Genomic DNA, 17577 nt, shown 5'->3' with positions numbered 1-17577 from the left:
CTCGGCGCCATCGACCAATCGCGCGTGGAATAGCGCGCATGATCTTCAGATCGCGCATATCCGCCGATCGCGCCAACACTTAACAACAAAATGGCGGCGTTTTTGAAACGAAAGTGTTTCTCGTGTATGTAACGCGCTCGTACTTTCCGTAGTCTAACGTCAGGGCCTAATGTCATGATTGTTACATTTAATTGTTTGTATGAAAAAGAGCCAGATGAATTTGTTTCGCCTTGAATCATCAAGACGACGTTAGACAAATTTGAGTGGGGTAAAGATTTAACTGCCAGTGCCATTGTACAACAACTGCCGAGATTACACAGTTGACTTGGAAGTGTGGCTAGTTCCCTGACTTGACAATATTCAACGTCAGGATCTTTAGCTCTTGAAACCTGATTTTAAATTAAATCTAGGCCTACTTCAATAAATGTGTGCTTGGCCGGTTTTAAACCTTTGTTTAAGATCAGTTTGAGTCTGGATGCTGATAATTACCCGAGTCGAAGGTGAGCAAGGTGGGGGCAATAATCAGCACTAGACTCCAAAAACTGTCTTAAAAAGACAGTGTTTAATACCGGCTAAGCATATTTATTACCATTCATAAATACCTTTTCGGTCAAAAAATTTGAACAATCGAAACGTTTCGGTCCAAAAGTCAAACAAGTCCACAATTTTAAATTTCCAATGATTTTGTTCATCACGTTTAGGCCTACTTCGTGTTTTTCTGAACACCCCTCTAGCTAAATGCCCCGCTCACAAGTAGTCATAAACAACTCCTTATTATATGGAGATTGGCATGCCCGTCACGCAGTACAACGTGGCGCAGAATGCAGCTGTGCCGGAGCATTGTGAATTTAGGACTATGAGACTCACTGGTACAGTGAGTCAGTATTTCATAGTCCTAAATTCACAATGCACCGGCACAGCTGCATTCTACCAGTGGTGCGCTGGCTACGTGAGGATTATAGACAATCAACCAATGAAACGGTAAAAAGCACCGGATTTAATAGGAGTCCAAATTTCATGTGACACTTGAAAAGTGTTTAAGACAACCATTTAAAACCAGCCACGTGGCCGGCTCTCGACCAATAGGAATGGGTAAACTGTCTTAGGTATTTATGAATAGTGCTTATTATATACCCTGTAATTTTGCAAATACTCTCCAAGCATTTTTTGATTTTTGTAATTCAGTATTCAAAATTTATTTCTATTTTCTTTTTGCAGAGGTGATTTTTCTTGTAATGCAGGTTTTCAATACCTTAAGGTTTGGGACTCTCATACAGAGTATTGAGAATCCCAAATTTTCAGACTAATTTTGCTCCTCTTCTTTCTCCTTGATCTAGCATAATGAGGTGAAGAGATCGTGGCCTCAACATCCCAAAGTCGGCCATGTTTCACCAAAACCAGTTGCAGTTCAACCTGGATGTGCCCAGCCTGCCTGGCAATTTGGCGGCCCGCTACCGCCATCCAGGACCTCTTGTGATCGAGAAGCTCGGTGGAGGCACCACCAATGCGGAGTCCGCACCTGAAAAACCCAAGGATCCGCCCGTCAAATTCACCACCATCTCAGAGGATCGGCTGTCGACGGCTGTCCGGCTTGCCAGGCTTGACCTGAAGAACATCGCTTCCAAGAGCCAAACGCCTGACATCAACAAATTGTCTCGGCAAGAGCCTAGAGCTGGTAAAAAGTCCAAACCCAAACAGAGTCCTTCGGGAAAAAATCACCAACGGCTGCACAACACTAATGTCAGGTTCAGTGAACGATTTACGGACCCGAATGAAAGCCAACGATCTGTAGAAACTCAGACCCGCAAGTCTAAAAAGAGGACTAAGGACACCATTGTCTTGTGGCCTGTCAATTCGTACGGACTTGTGTTGAATGCACAACAGCATCAGCAAGGGGATGCCGGTAACAGAGGAGGGGTGTCCCCACCCTCGAGGGAGCTTGCGTTGAGCCCCAACAGCCGACAGGCCCAGGAGATCAGACGACTCCGTTCTGAGCTAAAGACGTACATGAAGAAAGTGGAGGAACTGTCTATCAAAGGTACGTATTCAGGCATCCAGTCGCTTAAACTAATGTTCTACACAACACAACTAAGCATTAGTTGCTTCGACATGAAATGTAGCCTTAGCCCAAGACTGAATATTCCCTAATAGTAATACAGCAGACCCCTGACAGGCACGGTATAGCTGTCTACAATGTTTGAATTTGCTATCAACAAGATGAATCAGATATAGTCTTGGGAACTTTGGCAGCGCTACCCAGAAAATTCTGTGCATACCTCATATGCGCTTTATACAAGCTAATGCACGCTATTTGCATATTGGTGTTTTTTTTCAAAATCTGAAGCAAGTACGCCTTAAAAAAACAAAACGTAGATTTGGTGAATGGCTCTTTTGTCCCATGCAAACAACACACGTGGCGTACAACTGCTTCAACACATTATAAACCCCTCTGTTATCACAGCCCAAATTGATTTTCTTGCAGCATCTCAGCAGAGACAGGAGGCAGCCAAGAAGGATTGGGAGGATGCCGAGGAGGATCCAAGGAGAGCAGCCCGGGCTGCTGAGCATGCTAGCCGCTCAGCTAGGCTACTCTACTCCCTTCAACAACAGGTCAGACTTTCATTTATAATGCTTGCTTTTATAAAGTAAGGCTGTAGTGTTCAAGCCCAAAACAAGTCATCCAGTCCCAAGACAAGTTGGAGCTATTCAAATTAACTTTGACATGTACAATTGTAAATTGTCAATGTTTAAACGACATAAACATTGAAAAAAAAATTGCTTCATACTGAAAGGAAACATACAGCATTTGCTTTATAGCAAATTATTGTTTCACTGACCTGTTTAAAAATTTGTGCTAACAAGATGCATGAAAAACCGAGAAAAGAAATGCTGTTCTTGTAGTCATGTTCCCAGACCCTATTTCAGACGAAATGAGTAATTTATAGACGTCAGGGAATTGTCAGGTCGGGGAACCAGACTAGATGGCTTGCACGGATGTGTAAAAGATTGCAATAATTGGATTGCAATACAATAATTCAACTTTTCTCGAAAATGGCAGCACATGGTTTCACAGGATGCTTGAGAATTTTATTCATTTACAGTCAAGTAAGGTATTTTGTTGTTTGATGTTTGCAGTGTTGTACATTACCTTTAAAGCTGTAGTCCATCATTTGCAGCTATCCAAAAAGTGACTGACGAAATTATTGTTGAAAAACATACTTAGCTGATAGATAGTAAGGGGACTAAACTCCCTGTGAAATTATTCTTTCTGGCATGCTGTCATTTTGAAGAAATCAACGAAAGAAGGCCTTTCCAACGGTGCTTCTTAAGACGCACCGTTGGAAATTTCCGTTAGTAGTTCGTTTTTTTTATTAAGCGCGCGCAAGCGTTGACACGACGCACACCCACACGCGCCATCTATAATTCGTCGGATCAGTGCACGACATCGCGTAGCTGCATTCGGCTCAGTAAGAACGTGTCTCGGACGCTGAATTCAGGCCCAATTCAAAACATGATTCAGCAGCATTTGATTTGAAATCGAGATCCTAGAATGCTGTTTTTCTCGAAATATACAGCTGAAGCTGAGCTGAAAGTTCATAAGGTTAGTTGTTCAGCATCCTTCTTCAGATTTTGAGTAGGTGTGTTGCTTCAAACGAACAAAATGCAAAAATTACAAATGATGGACTATACCTTTAAGCTGGATTTTAGAGATTGCAAGTGATAACAACTCTTTAGCAACAGTTTTGAGTTTTAAATTTTTGGCGGATATTTCCATCGCTTAGCAAAATTTCTAAAACTCTTGAGTTGTTTCCATTGGTTTTGTGAAGGTGCGAGAGATTCAAGAGGAGCTGGATAAGCTGGGACCAGGAAAAGTCAGACATACTAAAAAGGTACATTGTGGTCTGTTGTACATTTAACTCTTCACACATTCAATATTGATGCGATGATAATAAAAGAAATGGTAACTGTTTAGTTTGAAGAGCAAACATGAAATTCAGTTTGTTTTTATAATAGTGGTGGGATTTAATCCGGATTTTTAAAAATTTGGTTTGCATTCTACTATTCGGTAATTTCGGTTTCGATTTTGGCTACCGCATGATCGAAACCACCCTTAAAAGAAATGTAAGCCTGCCATTGTGACACAGGCTAAAGAAAACAACTAGAACATTCCCCAATTTGCTCCATGGTCTCTGATTGCAACTGCATTCACTTGCTAGTGGTCGTCTTGGTATATGTATAGCCTGCCCATTGGACTTATCAGAGAGTTCCCATCCATTTGTTTCAACATTACAGCTCTGGAGTGTTTTTGTAAATGCCCAGTGGTCATTGAATCCTGCAAACTATACCCAGTCATTGGGAGGGCATTGCATGCGGCACCTCACTCGTCACTTTTTGGCGGCGTGACTGTGAGCTGCATGGGAACTTCTGGTGAAATCAGATAACCGAAATTAGGATGACTGGATTTTAAAATTTCCAATTATAATGATGTCTTTAGCTTTGCATACATGTATGGTCCAATTTTTTTTACTTTGAAACTTCCCATCATACGTTTTCTTTATCTTCTCTTGATTGACCTCAGAGCCGAGCACTTAATCGTCTTGCCGCTGCCCATCGCGGTGCCGTCAGGGCCCTCCAGTCCTTCCTACACCATCTCCCATCAGAGATTGACCACCGCAGCGGCCTGCCTCCCCATTACCAAGAGCTGGCCCTCCTGATACGACAGCTGTCCCTGTGCTGCTCACAGCTGGACGTGGAGGAGTCAGGCATTCCGGAAGGAGTGCTGAATATACTGGAGCAGGCCAAGGTAACATCTGAATTTCAGTTCTGTAGTCACACAAACCCATCGCAAGTCCAGTCACAAGCCCATCACAAGTCCAGTCAAAAGCCCATCACAAGATCCAGTCACAAGCCCGTCATGGGTTCAGTCACAAGCCAATCACAAGTCCTCTCACAAGCCCATCAGAATTTCAGTCACAAGCCCATCACATGGTCCTTCGCATGTTTCTTTTGAAACACCAAAAATGAAATGCTATGAAATGAATATGAAAAACATAAAACATAAGGAGCATGCCTACAGCTTGTTAAGCCGCATGCCTACAGCTTGCAATATATGTGCCCATGAAAATAGATGAAGCCATTTCTAGTAGAAAAGTGTTACGACCTGCAGTAGAAAAGTGTTACGACCCGCCGTGGCCAAGTTATCTGGACGCAGCCTAATAATAAAACTATTGGTTCTAAAACCTTGAGAGAAAGTAACAATGAGCTCCATGCGTGTACAAGAGAGGGCGCTTTTTGATCACCGTGGCGCATACTGGTTCACGCGCGTATACTGTGAAGTACGCACAACTCATTTTTTCTGAAAGTGCACAAAGCTATTGCCTCTTCGCATGAGCATCAGGCGTTGTCAGTGGTGCGGTCCAATGTCTCCCAGAGGTCTCGCCAAACTCTCCCTTTCTTACCGTTGAGGGGGTACTTGTGCACAAAGCCCATATGAGCTTCTGCGTGAAAAATTTCCTTCTTGTCTTTCTTTGTTTGTGTAGGATTTCCAAGATGCGTTGTCACAGCAGATATCCAGCCCTCCAAGGCCCAAAGCTAATCCAGTCCCCCAGCCTCACGCCAGCCCAAGACGACGACTAGCCTTTGAGACCAACACCGTCCGAGTGCCACATGGCAAACCGGCACCCAGGGCAACAGTGTCAAAGAATCTGCGAGTTGATCAGAGATATGCAAGTATGTCAATTCATGATTTTAAACCTTCTAGCTGTAAATGAAAAGGTTAAGTGTTTTTAGTTGTTTAACTCCATTATGTCATTTTGCATCTGAAAAGTCAGTGTTTGATGTTTGTGGTTTGAACTTTTCCTTCTCTACAAGGTTAAAAAAAACTCCAAAATGTTAAACAAATTCCAAGTTTTGTAGCATTGCTAATATTGCTAGCATGTCGACTTTTGGCATGATCTCTGGCTACATATAAAGGTTTATGGGCTCAGTTTGTAGTGCACCGGAACACTACAACACTTCAAATCCTACCACAGGTTCAAATGTTGAAATTATTATAATGCACCTAGTCAGTTTCCCTTGGTGGGTTATTTGAAAATTTGTTTAAACACTACTTCTGCTGCTTTATGATGTTAACTTGCCGGCAGTTCCTATGACAGTTATTCATTTTTATTTTTATTTCTTGATCACTCTGAAAGGTCCCATGGCCCTCAACCCTCACCACTACAGAGTCAGAGAGACACCAGAGAGGGATACGGACCCACCCCGTGCCACAACCCGCGGCACATCCCACACCACACCCCACGCCACACCGGGTCCTGCAACAGTAGAGAGGTTGAGACAAACTGTTGTAAACAATAAAGGTAGGACACACCTGCATTTGTAGCCTTCATAGTCATATACTTTCTGTTGATTGATTTAGAACCGATTCGGAGGATGACATTGGACCCAAAAGTGCTCAGGCAAAACTGACTTGCACAAGACATTTAAAAATTGTCACATGGGTCATTCCGTAAATTTGGGATTCAAAGTGTGACATATTTCATGTCTGTGTTACATCTGAAATTGATGATATGCCATTGAAGTATCATTGAGGATGACTTCAAACAATGTTTTATTTGTTGGGTAGGTAGTATGCTATTCATAATCACTCTTGGAAGACAACTGCATTAAGGAGTGCATCAGAATTATAAAATCATAGATGTCAGGTGTAACAGGGACAGGAAAAAAAGTGGACCCAAAATTTATCAAGTGAGCCATGAATATGACTTGAAGCTTTGCATGGCGGATGAAATCAAATAGACAAAATTGCGGGTAACACCATGTGGAAAGAAATGTCTTCTTGGAAGAAGTATGGTTCTGAAAAGAACCTGCTGGTTGAGTGTAGAATCGGTTGGTTCAGTGTAGCACTCAACGTTTCGGACAGTGTGCTCTGTCCGTCCTCACCATCCTGAGTTCTGACCATACCCCCCTTGTGGGGTGATGTTCCTTTCAGGACACATCACCCCACTATTTTCACAATAGAAAAACATCACCCCAGAAGAGAATGTTTAGAAAAAGGGATAATGGGAACACAATGCTATCACCCCACAAGTCCGTCTGGCTAGAACGGACGTACGGACAGAGCAAACTGTCCGAAACATCGAGTTCTACACTCAACCAACCGGTTCTTTCCAGAACCACACTTCTTCCAAGAAGAGATTTAATTCCACATGGTGATACCCGCAGTGTTGCCTATTTCAAGTGAACCGTGAATAGAGTGTCACTTTATCTTAGAATGCACTTTCGGGAAAAAAAATTGATGAAAAAAATCAACGATGGTATGGACAGATACGGTAAATATCTGTAGGCTGACCTGAATTTCACCTGAAATTTACTATTTCATAATACTGTTATTCATTAAAATGAAATCAGTGTTCCTTCAGCATCATCAAGCAGGGATCATTTTCATGAGGTAGCTGGGAAAAAAAAGATGAGATTTTCGAAACAAAATCCAATAGACGTTTATTTATAATTACAATTTAGTTGTAGTACCTTGTTTTATTTTTGTTCTTGTGGGAAAACAAAAACATGGATTTCACATCCTGTTTTCAAATTGGTGATTTTTCTCCTGGTAGCGACACCGGGTAGCCCCGAGAGAAATGCAGCACTGCGGGCAGGCCTGGAGGCCCTACTCAGGGCAGGTGGGCATGCCCAAGGGCCAGCCCACTCTACTCAACCAGCTACCAAGATGCTGCAGCAACAACCAGCTGGCAGAGCACGCAAGCAGCCAGCTGTCAATGGGTTCAAGGCACCGTCTAAGAGTCTTATCCTGCCAGCCAAATTGAAGGTTCGTTTTCTGTTTGTTTGTCTGTTTGTTTGTTTCTGTCCTTCCTCTTTCCTTTTGTTAATCACAGCTGGATTGCAGTTGTTACTGTTGCTTGGTTTGAATTGTTTAGGAAAACAACCCCATAAAGTACTGAGCAGGTCCTGTACAACTTCGGCTTATTGCTTGACACCCCCCCCCCCCCCTCCCCCACCCCGCCCCGTGCTTTTACACTCTCTTAGAAGTTCCGTTTTGTTACATTATGTACTGGCATTATAGCATGAAATAAAACAAACTTGAAACTTGAATTTTATTAAAAGAAAATACAAAATTGTTGTTTTCTACTTATTCTTCTCTATGATGCTAAATCACAAGTTTGTATTTAATGGCACTGAATCCCTCAAAATCAATTGCATAATCAAAATTTGACGATCTTAATATTCTGTTTTGCCTTTCATTTACGCTTTGGTGCAGAATCCTATGGAACAAAAGAAATTGTGACATTGGCAAACAAATGGTAATCATTGCTGTGGATATATAAATCCCCTTCTCTCTTTTGGCGTTCTCATTTTGCCCTCCATACCCTCCCCACAAAAACAATCTGGTTGTACAATTGTACCAGAGGTAATAGCAAAATTTGTAAAATCTCACCATGTTTATTAAATTTGCAATGGACCAACAGGCAGCCAGGGAGAGGCTGCAGCGAGCCCGGACCATCCCCAGGGACGCCCACTTCATCCAGGAGACCTTGGCCTCCAAACTCAAGCACAGAGACCCGGCAGGGCAGACCGGTACGGCAGACCCAGCAGCTAGACCCCAGGACGACGGGGCAGCCAAGCCTGCTTGGACACCTCCGGGGTCCCCTAGAAGCTTCCATAAGGTTTCACCTCGGGCTAGGCGCGTTTCGGTTTCATCAGAGAACGAGGACGGATCAGTGATAGGTAATTAATTAGCCAGTGTTTATCTCCGGTTTCCTTGGCATAAAACAACTGGGAATACGTTTTATTCCCCTTGGATGGGATGCCAGTCCATTGCAGGTAAACCTCACCAGCTAATGCCGGTACCCACTTATATCGGGTGGAGAGAGGCAAGTGGGAGTGAAGTGGCTTGCCCAAGGACACAACAGATGGCCAGCAGCTGGATTCGAACCCCTGACCCTCTGATCACAAGCCCTAACCACTAGGCAACAATAGATATCAAAATGAATGATTGTTGACTGTTCTGATGTGGGATATGTCACATGTTTTGCTCCCCTCTAGGCGCACAGCACCCTCGGCTTCGCCTGGAGTGTTATGCGCCCCTCAAGTGATGAAAACTATATCCAATGTCACAGCAGTCAACAATTGTCAAATGCCTTACACTTTCACGAATGGTTGTTATCCGTTCCACTACACAGACTGGGAGCATTCACCAAGAAGGAGAAAGGTCAACTTTAACCTTGAGGAGGAGAGTCAAGACAAGAAGGATCCAAGGAGAGAGGGTGAGAGGAGACTGGACCCAGACTTGATGGAGAGGGAGATTGCAAGACAGGCGTGGCTGGACAGAGAGGCTGTAAAACAGGTCAGTAAATTGCCTTAGGGATATGCAACTGAACGGGTACCCGAGTACCCGACCGCTGATGTCAGGATCCAGTTCCAGATTATGGGATCGGGTACCCATAACCAACTTTACATATTACTTAGTAACTTTTCAGACAACGAAAGAGAAAGGTTTTGAATGTCATTTTTAGGAAAATTTTCAAATTGAAAACTAGGCTACACAGAAAACCAAAACAGATTTCACATTTATGTGCATTTTAATATGTGACAGATGACACTCGCAAAAGTTGAAGTTTACACTGTAAAGCTATAAAGCTCTTCAGATATCTTCCAGGATTTGAATGTTGGATTGGGTTTCTTATACGGCTCCCTGGATATCTGTGTTTTACTTCAATAGGGTACCCAGTCCCGTACTATCCGTAAACGCACTCCACTAATTGCCTTTGAGTTACTGCACAGTGTTGGCTTGGGATGGATCCAAAAGGGTAGAAACTGCAAAGGGATTTAAATCTGTTTCTTCAAATTAATATGTATTGAATGAGAAACAATTGGATGACATAGAACAGTTGTGGCACAAATTTACCAGAGTTGAAATGTGCTCAACTTGTTAAATAATTGTCATCAATAAGCATGCGCATTTGCATCGGCGCCAACAATGAACTGGCCCTTAAACGTTGTCATTCTGATGTGCACTTTCTAAAATTGCTCCAAAATGTGTACCATCTTGAGACGTTTTCTCCATTCTTTCCGTAGTTGAAGCATCTGGACCGTGGAGTCGAGGCAGACGGTCACCCACCTGTTCCTCCTCATTGGCTGGAGGAGGTTGAGCAAGCTCTCACTGACCGTCTACGACCACTCATCGATAAAGCTGAGGTGAGCATTTGTTCCCTTGTTCCCACAAAACTCATCCAAGACTATTTCCTAAATAAGTCCAAAACTTTCAGTGTCCCATCACATGAAATATTTACAACACGCAAGTCCAAAAAGTATAAAGAAGAAAAAAAGACTGGGCCATGAAATAACCAACCCAACACATTAGTGGTACAGAGGTTAAGTCTGTTTAAACAGATGCCAGAAAAGGTCTAAGAAAAGATGTTAAATAAGTCTCTATTGCCATTCAAATTCCTCTATTTCTAATCCAATGGTTACTGTACTCGACTCACGTGCTGTGGTATGTGGGTTCGAGCCCCGACGGGAACATGGTGCATGTGTTCTTGGGCAAGACACTTTACTACAACTGTCCCTCTCCACCCAGATAGAGACCAAATATCGCTGATCTCGAGCTGCTACAAAAGCTGGTCTCAAGTGTAATAATTGTGAAGCACTTTGAGACCTTTGGTACAAAGCGCTATATTAGCACCACATTATTATCATTATTATTCCTTCCCACCCCCCCCCCCCCCAAGACAACTAATTAATGGTCCATCTTTTCACGAAGATGGACATCTGCTAGTCTCGTTTCATGCTTCAAATTTAAATTCACTTTGTAAAAACAGTCTTCAATGCCAACTTAAATACTCGGGACTTCCCCTCGACCTTGTTTTTACTTTTGGTGGTTTGAAAGAAGGGCTAGTCTGTAGTCTTCTGTGGACCTGACTGACTAACCGAGGCCGCATCCGAAATTACTTGGCTAGAGCTTGAAATTACACGTGTCAATACAGAAATACACAGAAATACTCGCTATATACACAACACATAATCAGTTTGAAACATTCAACTATAAAGCACGAAGTACTGATCACAGGATGGGGGGAAAACCTCGCCAAAATAACCCTTTTGGGGTAAACCAACATGGGGAAATTCCCAATCCGGCTCCAAAATTATACAGTGGCAACCAAGTTTATAACTCCATAGATTCAGCGTATTTTTGAACTAGTGTGTTATTGGCAGTGCGTAGTTCTGATTTGAATGTAATCTATAGTTCTTAACTTTATTTTTCTTTTCAGGCTACAGCAAAAGAACAGGAGCGCATTCAGAACTCAACTACGCAGTCTCTGCATCACCAGCTATCACAGAGAGCAGCACAAGCTGTAAGTATGTGCAGGCCAGGGCCCAATCAGCCATTTGCAATTAACCTTTACCCTTTGGGATTTAAATTTGAAAAACATCTTGTACACTGACTTGCTCAGAATGCTTGGCACGTTTTAACTTTGAATTTTCCCTGTGGCCAATCACATGATTCGGGGCAAGCTTTTGCATAGTTACGTAAGAGACGCTCAGCACCAATACATTGTTCACAATGGGTGAGAATGGCACAAAGACACCAGACCATTCCGGAGCTGGGGGTTGCTAGCATAAAGACTTGCCCCAAATCACGTGATATAGTAACAGTCTCTTTGGTCGGGAGAATGCAAAGTTAAAACGTGCCAAGTATTGGATTAAGTCAGCGTTTCAGATTGTTTTCAAATTTAACTCGCAAATGGCTTATTCCATGGCGCTGCTTAACAGTTAGCTAAAAAGTTGTATTAACTACATGTGTATCAGAAAACTGCTTGTTTTTCTATCAATACAAAATTCTTCACTTTGAATTAGACATTGACCGAAATAAATATGCCCATGTTAAGTTATTGAATTATTAGTTCACAATTTCGAATTATTTGCTGCCAGACAATAATTCCGTTCTTGCGGGATAGGCTGGTTCCTGTCCCACAATCAGTATTGATAATGTACGGACCGGTCTGCTTGCCAGTCTCCAAAACAAAACCATTAACCCTAATCTTCCCAACTACATCACATCCCCCCATTTCGGGGATGTTGATAGCAAAGCCACGAGTACCAAGTCCATCAAAATCCACCAAAATCCACCTATTGTAGTGGTGGTCTTGTGGTGGATTCAGCAGATTTGGTCCTAAAGCATTATGTGAAGCAGGGTCAGTGATGGATTTTGGCAGACTTGGTCCAGTGAAATACACCAGGGAGTTAGGGTTAATGCAAAATACATTAATGTTTGTTTTATTAAGCTATTAAAGCTACAGTCCATCATTTACAGCCATCCAAAACGTAACTGACGTAATTATTGTTGAAAAACATACTTGGTTTAAAGATAGTAAGAGAACTAAACTCCCTGTGAAATTATTCTTTATGGCATACTGTCATTTTGAAGAAATAAACGAAAGAAGGCATTTCCTACGATGCGTCTAAAGACGCGTTGACACGAGGCACACACGCGCGCGGTTGCTATAATTGGTTACAAATGATGGACTGTACCTTGAAGTGCAACTCTATGTGCTGAACTCAACTTGAGGAATCACCTTTGATTGGTTTTTCAGACCAGCAACAATGCAGAGCTTCTGAGTGATCTTCTCCTGGATGACATCCTGGCGGACACGGCCTTGGAGTTCCATCGCATTGAGAGAGATGAGCAACTAGACCAGCAGGCCAGGCAGCTTGTTGAGGCCCCCACAGTGGAAGGGATGCTGCAATCACTGGAAAAGATGGAGGTAGGAAATACCTACATGACCTATGGGCATTTTTTTCTTCTACATTTGTCTCTCTTTAATGGTAGAGTACATCGTTTGCAGCTATCCAAAAAGCAACTGACGAAATTATTGTTGAAAAGGATACTTGGTTTAAAGATAGTAATGGCACTAAACTCCCTGTGAAATTATTCTTTCTGGCATGCTGTCATTTTGAAGAAAACAATGAAAGAAGGCCTTTCCAACGATGCTTCTAAAAATGCATTTTTGGAAATTTCCGTTAGTAGTTTGTTTTCAATTCGTTGACACAACACACACATGCGCGCGGTTGCTATTATTCGTCAATTCAAAGCTTGACGTCGCGTAGCTACAATCGGCTGAATGAGAACGTGTCCTGTACGCTGATTTCAGGGGCAATTCAAGACATGACTTGGTAACTTTTGAATTGAAATCGAGATCCTAAAATATTGTTTTCTCGGAATATACAGCATTCACTGAGCTAAAACTTCATCAGGTTAGTTGTTCAGCATCCTTCTTTAGATTTTGAGCACTTTTGTTGCTTCAAATGAAAAAAATGCACAAATGACAAATGATGTACTCTACCTTTAAACTTCAAACAGCTAGAAAGTACTCCTTGATTTACCCCCTATTTATTTATCGTTTTGAGAATTTTAAAGATGCATGATTTTTCACGAGAAGTGACCAGTTGTTTGTATGACTTTTTGTTGCTAATTATTAATTTTTTTCTTGCAGCTCATGGAAGATGAAATAAGGAGGCGATGGAAGCGGGTAGAGTACATTGAACAGGAGGAGCTTGGTGGAAAATCCATACCGCACAGGGAGGCCAAGTGGATGATGGGCACACCACTTGATGGAGAATTCCTTGAAAGGTACACAAGTCTTATACAGTTGATGGCAAGAAGGAAGTTATGTCGAGTACAAAGTTGCATTTGTCAGTTTGTGTTACCAGCCCCCTGTGCAGGCACGGCAGATTAAAGCTTAATTTCATAGCTCTGATGACTATTGTTACTTTTGGCAAAAAATCTTTGCCAACTATAAAGCCACCTTTTCACGTGAGCATTTTTAGTCTACTTTGCTTTCATTTAGCAGTTCTGACCAGTTCGGAATAGGCCAATGGGTACACATGGGTACACAGAATGAAACCAAAACGCCGATATACAAAGGCAGCTCAACAAAGAATTCTGCATCAACCATTAAGTGTATTTTACTATCAAGGAACTGTGGCTAGATACCGTCATTAAGAAATTTCTACGTACGAGGCTAGCAAGCAGTGATCAGATAATGTTAATTTAAAAGCAGATCTGAGGAAACAACATGTACTTGTAACTTATGGAACCCTTCAATAACAAGCTTAATTTAGTCACGATAGTCCACACTTTTTCCAAAGGCAAGAACCAAGGACAAACTAGTATGAATGGAATTAACAAGAAATTTTTCACCCATTTTATTTGTATCTTTTTCAGTTTCCCTGGGGATATACCAACTTCTCACACTTCAATGCAATTCACAAAGTCACGTCCCCGAGACACCAATAGATCTCACCCTAGTGTATCAACTGCCAGACCCTTGTATGACATGAACATCCCAGCACGAACAAATGCGTCAATCCATCCAACACTTGGTGGAGATGATGGCGACAACGGCGTCAGACCTCCGGCTGGAAACGATGTCCAGATCATTGAGATGGATTCTCGAGAAAATGCTACAGAACCTATCGGTGATACACCGGGAACAACCGTCGACCAGACTCACCACATGAATATCCTGCACACTCTACTCGACAACAAAAGCAACGTAGCTGCTGCTGTAAGACCTGGCACTGTGTTGGGCAGTAAGGAGTCAGGAACCAGACCCGTGCTGAACAGGCCCAGGTTTCCACTCTTCATACCGCTTGACACAATGAGTCGCATCAGGGACCACAGAGTACGCTTTCAGCATCACCTGAAGAGGACGTCGCATTGGGCGTATGGGACGTTTGATCCGTGGAGGCTCGTTGAAGAGTAAGTTATAATCTTTAAATGGAAAAGAAAGACAAAAATATGTAAATTGTGACACAGAAATACTTAACAAATGGCTGTAAGGTTATCACAAGTGCTTCATTGACCGAGCAAAAGTTAAATGTCTAAGGGGTTTAATGCACAATCCCTGCAACACCACCCCCCCCCCCCCCGAAAAAAACCCAGTCCAGCCTAATAAACGCGCCAGGCTATTCAAATTACCTCTAGTTACTAAATGTCTTAAGCATTTTTATACTATAAAATTGCCCACAAAAAAAACCCAACTGTTGTGAAAAAAAAACATCCTGTTCAATGACTACAATCTACTACTGCATGAAGTATAAGTGTTATAGACCATGTGGCATTTGTTTACAAAGTTGGACATTGTGGTCACGTGATGGCAACTTCCCCCAAAAACTGTTCTCAAATGCACTGCTTGCATATCTTTTCAAATAGGAATGGTTTAAAAGCGTTGACATTATTTATTCCACGAGTGCGAGTGGAACACAGAGCAATGTAGTGCATCTGTGTCCCACATGCCATGAGGCCGAAGGCACTACATTTTGTGTTCCACTTCAATGTTGTCTCAAAAAATGATCACTTTTTTGTAGAACACAAATGGCCAACACACAGACAAACGTTTAAATTGTCATTGGGTATCTTTATTTTTCGACAGAGTCTCTGATGAAATAGTGTCCGAGATTATCAAGGATGTTTCAAGCGAGGTCGGTGACATCATGGGCCACTGTGTGGACGACCTCTACAAAGCTGAGTTTGACATGACGTGACCTTTCATCTGACCATGATTTTCATCTGAAAAAGGATTTTATTTTGGTGACAAACAGATTCGGCTTGCGAGCAGACTGGCTCCTGGTCAGTACATTAGTGTGGGGCGAGAACCAGCCTATCAGAATTATTGTTGGACTGCCAGTAATTTGAATAGTAGTAAGTAATCTGATAACTAAACGTAGGCTGATAATTTTAGTTTTTGGTTATTGTCTCATTCAAAAGTGAATAACTTTTGTAGTGCTAGAAGAATAGCAATTTAGAAAAGGAAATCTATTTTTGGAGATGAAACTTGAAAATAGCAACTTTAAAATTCAACTCCCTAGGCCTTTCAGCTGGGATGCATCCTCAATCCTGCAAAATCTTCCAACTGCCTCCATGTAAAAATTGCAGCCTCAATCCTCCACAATTTTTTTGAATTTATTCATGGGAGGGGTAGCCACTGCTTCAATCCTGGAACATCCTCCAACAATCACTATCAATACATTGTGGCAGCGCCGATGATATCCAGAAGCAGTGTGGATGATTTCAAGTATAATCTGAGCATAGCTTAATAATGGTGTGGGCAAAAACTGCACAAGGTACAGCCTGTGACCTTGCCACAATGCATCTCTTCCAAAATCAAACCACACGTTTTTGCCATACAGCCTGAATCCTTCGAATTCCTCCACTTATCCAAAGAGGATAAGTTTGGGTTAATTAATGATTTCACCAGGAGATAAATCCTAGCAGTTCCGAGGAACATTTGTCGACATTGCCAACCATAACTTAGGAAGCATTGTAGCAAAGGTACTAAATTGTGATTGATCACATTTACATCACAGGTTAATTCACAAAGCCAGTTTACAAGTAACAGCGGATGAACAATAACAAAACAATGTCTTCGTTGCAATTAATTGGCATAGTGTGTCAGTGGAGTTTTTCTTTAGCCCATTAGCACCTGTACTACATTGTATTACATTGTGATTACTCAATGAAGAATCAATAAAACCATAGAGTGCTCGAGCGGTTTCGTGTGCTACAGTGAGTAATAGGCAGGGTGGTTTCGGGCGGTTTCGGGCGGTACAGTGACTAACCTTAACTCCCTAGCATAATTTACTAGGAACCAAACCCATTCTGGCAAACTTCAACACCGTATGGGAAACTGCACACACATATTTCTGACTGATGAATTTCTGACTTTGATTCTGGAGGTGTGCCAACCCAATGTAAAAGACTGTCAGTTTAGGGGTACTGTACCCATCCTGACAGATTCCAACAAAACATGCCGTTGGGGTTTGATAGGTGGGGGGGGGGGGGGTAGGGCCAAAGGGACATTTTTTAGCAACTTCCATTTGCAGCCTTCAGTTGATATTTCCAATTTGTAAAAAAAAAATGTAAGTCAAGATTGTAAACCAAGTGAGGAAATAAATAAAAATCTTTATCCTTTACATGCATTCTTTAAACAGTACTGTTATCAAATTTGATTTTCAATGATTTTATGTAGGAACTACACATTTTTGGATCAGACTTGCAAATTTTAGTTAATGTTTGTAAGTTTTGAACCATGTCATACTTTTCGATGCCATGGGCACGCAACCTGTAAAAAAGTCAAATAAATCAATTGATGAATGCATTGATATGAAATTACTGTTTCATTTATTTTGTCATTATATATGTGTATTACGTATGGACCTTGGGGGGGGTCCCAAGAAAAGCTGGAAAAAAACTTGTGAGTGAAGAAACAAAAATGTTATCAAAAGAAATGCCTTACTGATACTAAAGGATAAAAAAAAAACAATGTGAATTCAATTTGATTACAATGGAGTTGAGAAAGTGAGCGTGTTGTTTCTTCTCGGGGTCTTGTTGTAAAGCAAATGTTTGACTGAATTCTGATTGGTGTACGTTTATTTCTGTGGGAATTTGATAGTGAAGACTGGTTGCCCCTTTAAATGCGATGGTGCAGTTAATCGTGTTGCCGCTGCAAAGTTCTCTGCACTGCCTAACCAAAAGTGTCCGTGCGCCTTTGGAAAGTAGAC

The 17577-nt window shown here is 41.9% G+C and overlaps 1 protein-coding gene across 3 annotated transcripts; it reads left to right on the top strand.

Moving 5' to 3' along the window:
- The first annotated feature begins 5 nt into the window (after nucleotides 1-5).
- Nucleotides 6-16564, top strand: LOC119742696 (protein moonraker-like). 3 transcript variants are annotated; one of them, XM_038218861.1, is made up of 16 exons: nucleotides 6-124; nucleotides 1338-1675; nucleotides 2483-2610; nucleotides 3828-3890; nucleotides 4580-4804; nucleotides 5541-5730; nucleotides 6195-6359; nucleotides 7614-7825; nucleotides 8484-8742; nucleotides 9198-9361; nucleotides 10093-10212; nucleotides 11286-11369; nucleotides 12609-12779; nucleotides 13509-13645; nucleotides 14240-14776; nucleotides 15450-16564. In XM_038218861.1, the coding sequence occupies exons 2-16, from the start codon at nucleotides 1384-1386 to the stop codon at nucleotides 15559-15561; spliced, it is 2859 nt and encodes a 952-aa protein (XP_038074789.1). In that variant the 5' UTR covers nucleotides 6-124; nucleotides 1338-1383; the 3' UTR covers nucleotides 15562-16564. The 3 variants fall into 3 exon arrangements, with proteins under 3 accessions (XP_038074789.1, XP_038074786.1, XP_038074788.1); XM_038218858.1 differs by having other exon boundaries at nucleotides 7-124; nucleotides 1338-2038; XM_038218860.1 differs by having other exon boundaries at nucleotides 81-268; nucleotides 1338-2038.
- Nucleotides 16565-17577: the final 1013 nt, after the last annotated feature.

This window comes from Patiria miniata, unplaced genomic scaffold, assembly GCF_015706575.1.
Source record: "Patiria miniata isolate m_02_andy unplaced genomic scaffold, ASM1570657v1 HiC_scaffold_6, whole genome shotgun sequence".
NCBI classification, from domain to species: domain Eukaryota; kingdom Metazoa; phylum Echinodermata; class Asteroidea; order Valvatida; family Asterinidae; genus Patiria; species Patiria miniata.
Note: the sequence above shows the minus strand (reverse complement) of the source record. Positions and strands in the feature narration are given on the sequence as shown.

Bases quoted from the DNA above. Each gene is read 5' to 3' on its own strand.
- LOC119742696 (XM_038218858.1), top strand. From the start codon at position 1,384: ATGTTTCACCAAAACCAGTTGCAGTTCAACCTGGATGTGCCCAGCCTG. The intron at 2,611-3,827 runs GTCAGACTTTCA...GGTTTTGTGAAG, and splicing joins TCTACTCCCTTCAACAACAG to GTGCGAGAGATTCAAGAGGA. The intron at 8,743-9,197 runs GTAATTAATTAG...TCCACTACACAG, and splicing joins CGAGGACGGATCAGTGATAG to ACTGGGAGCATTCACCAAGA.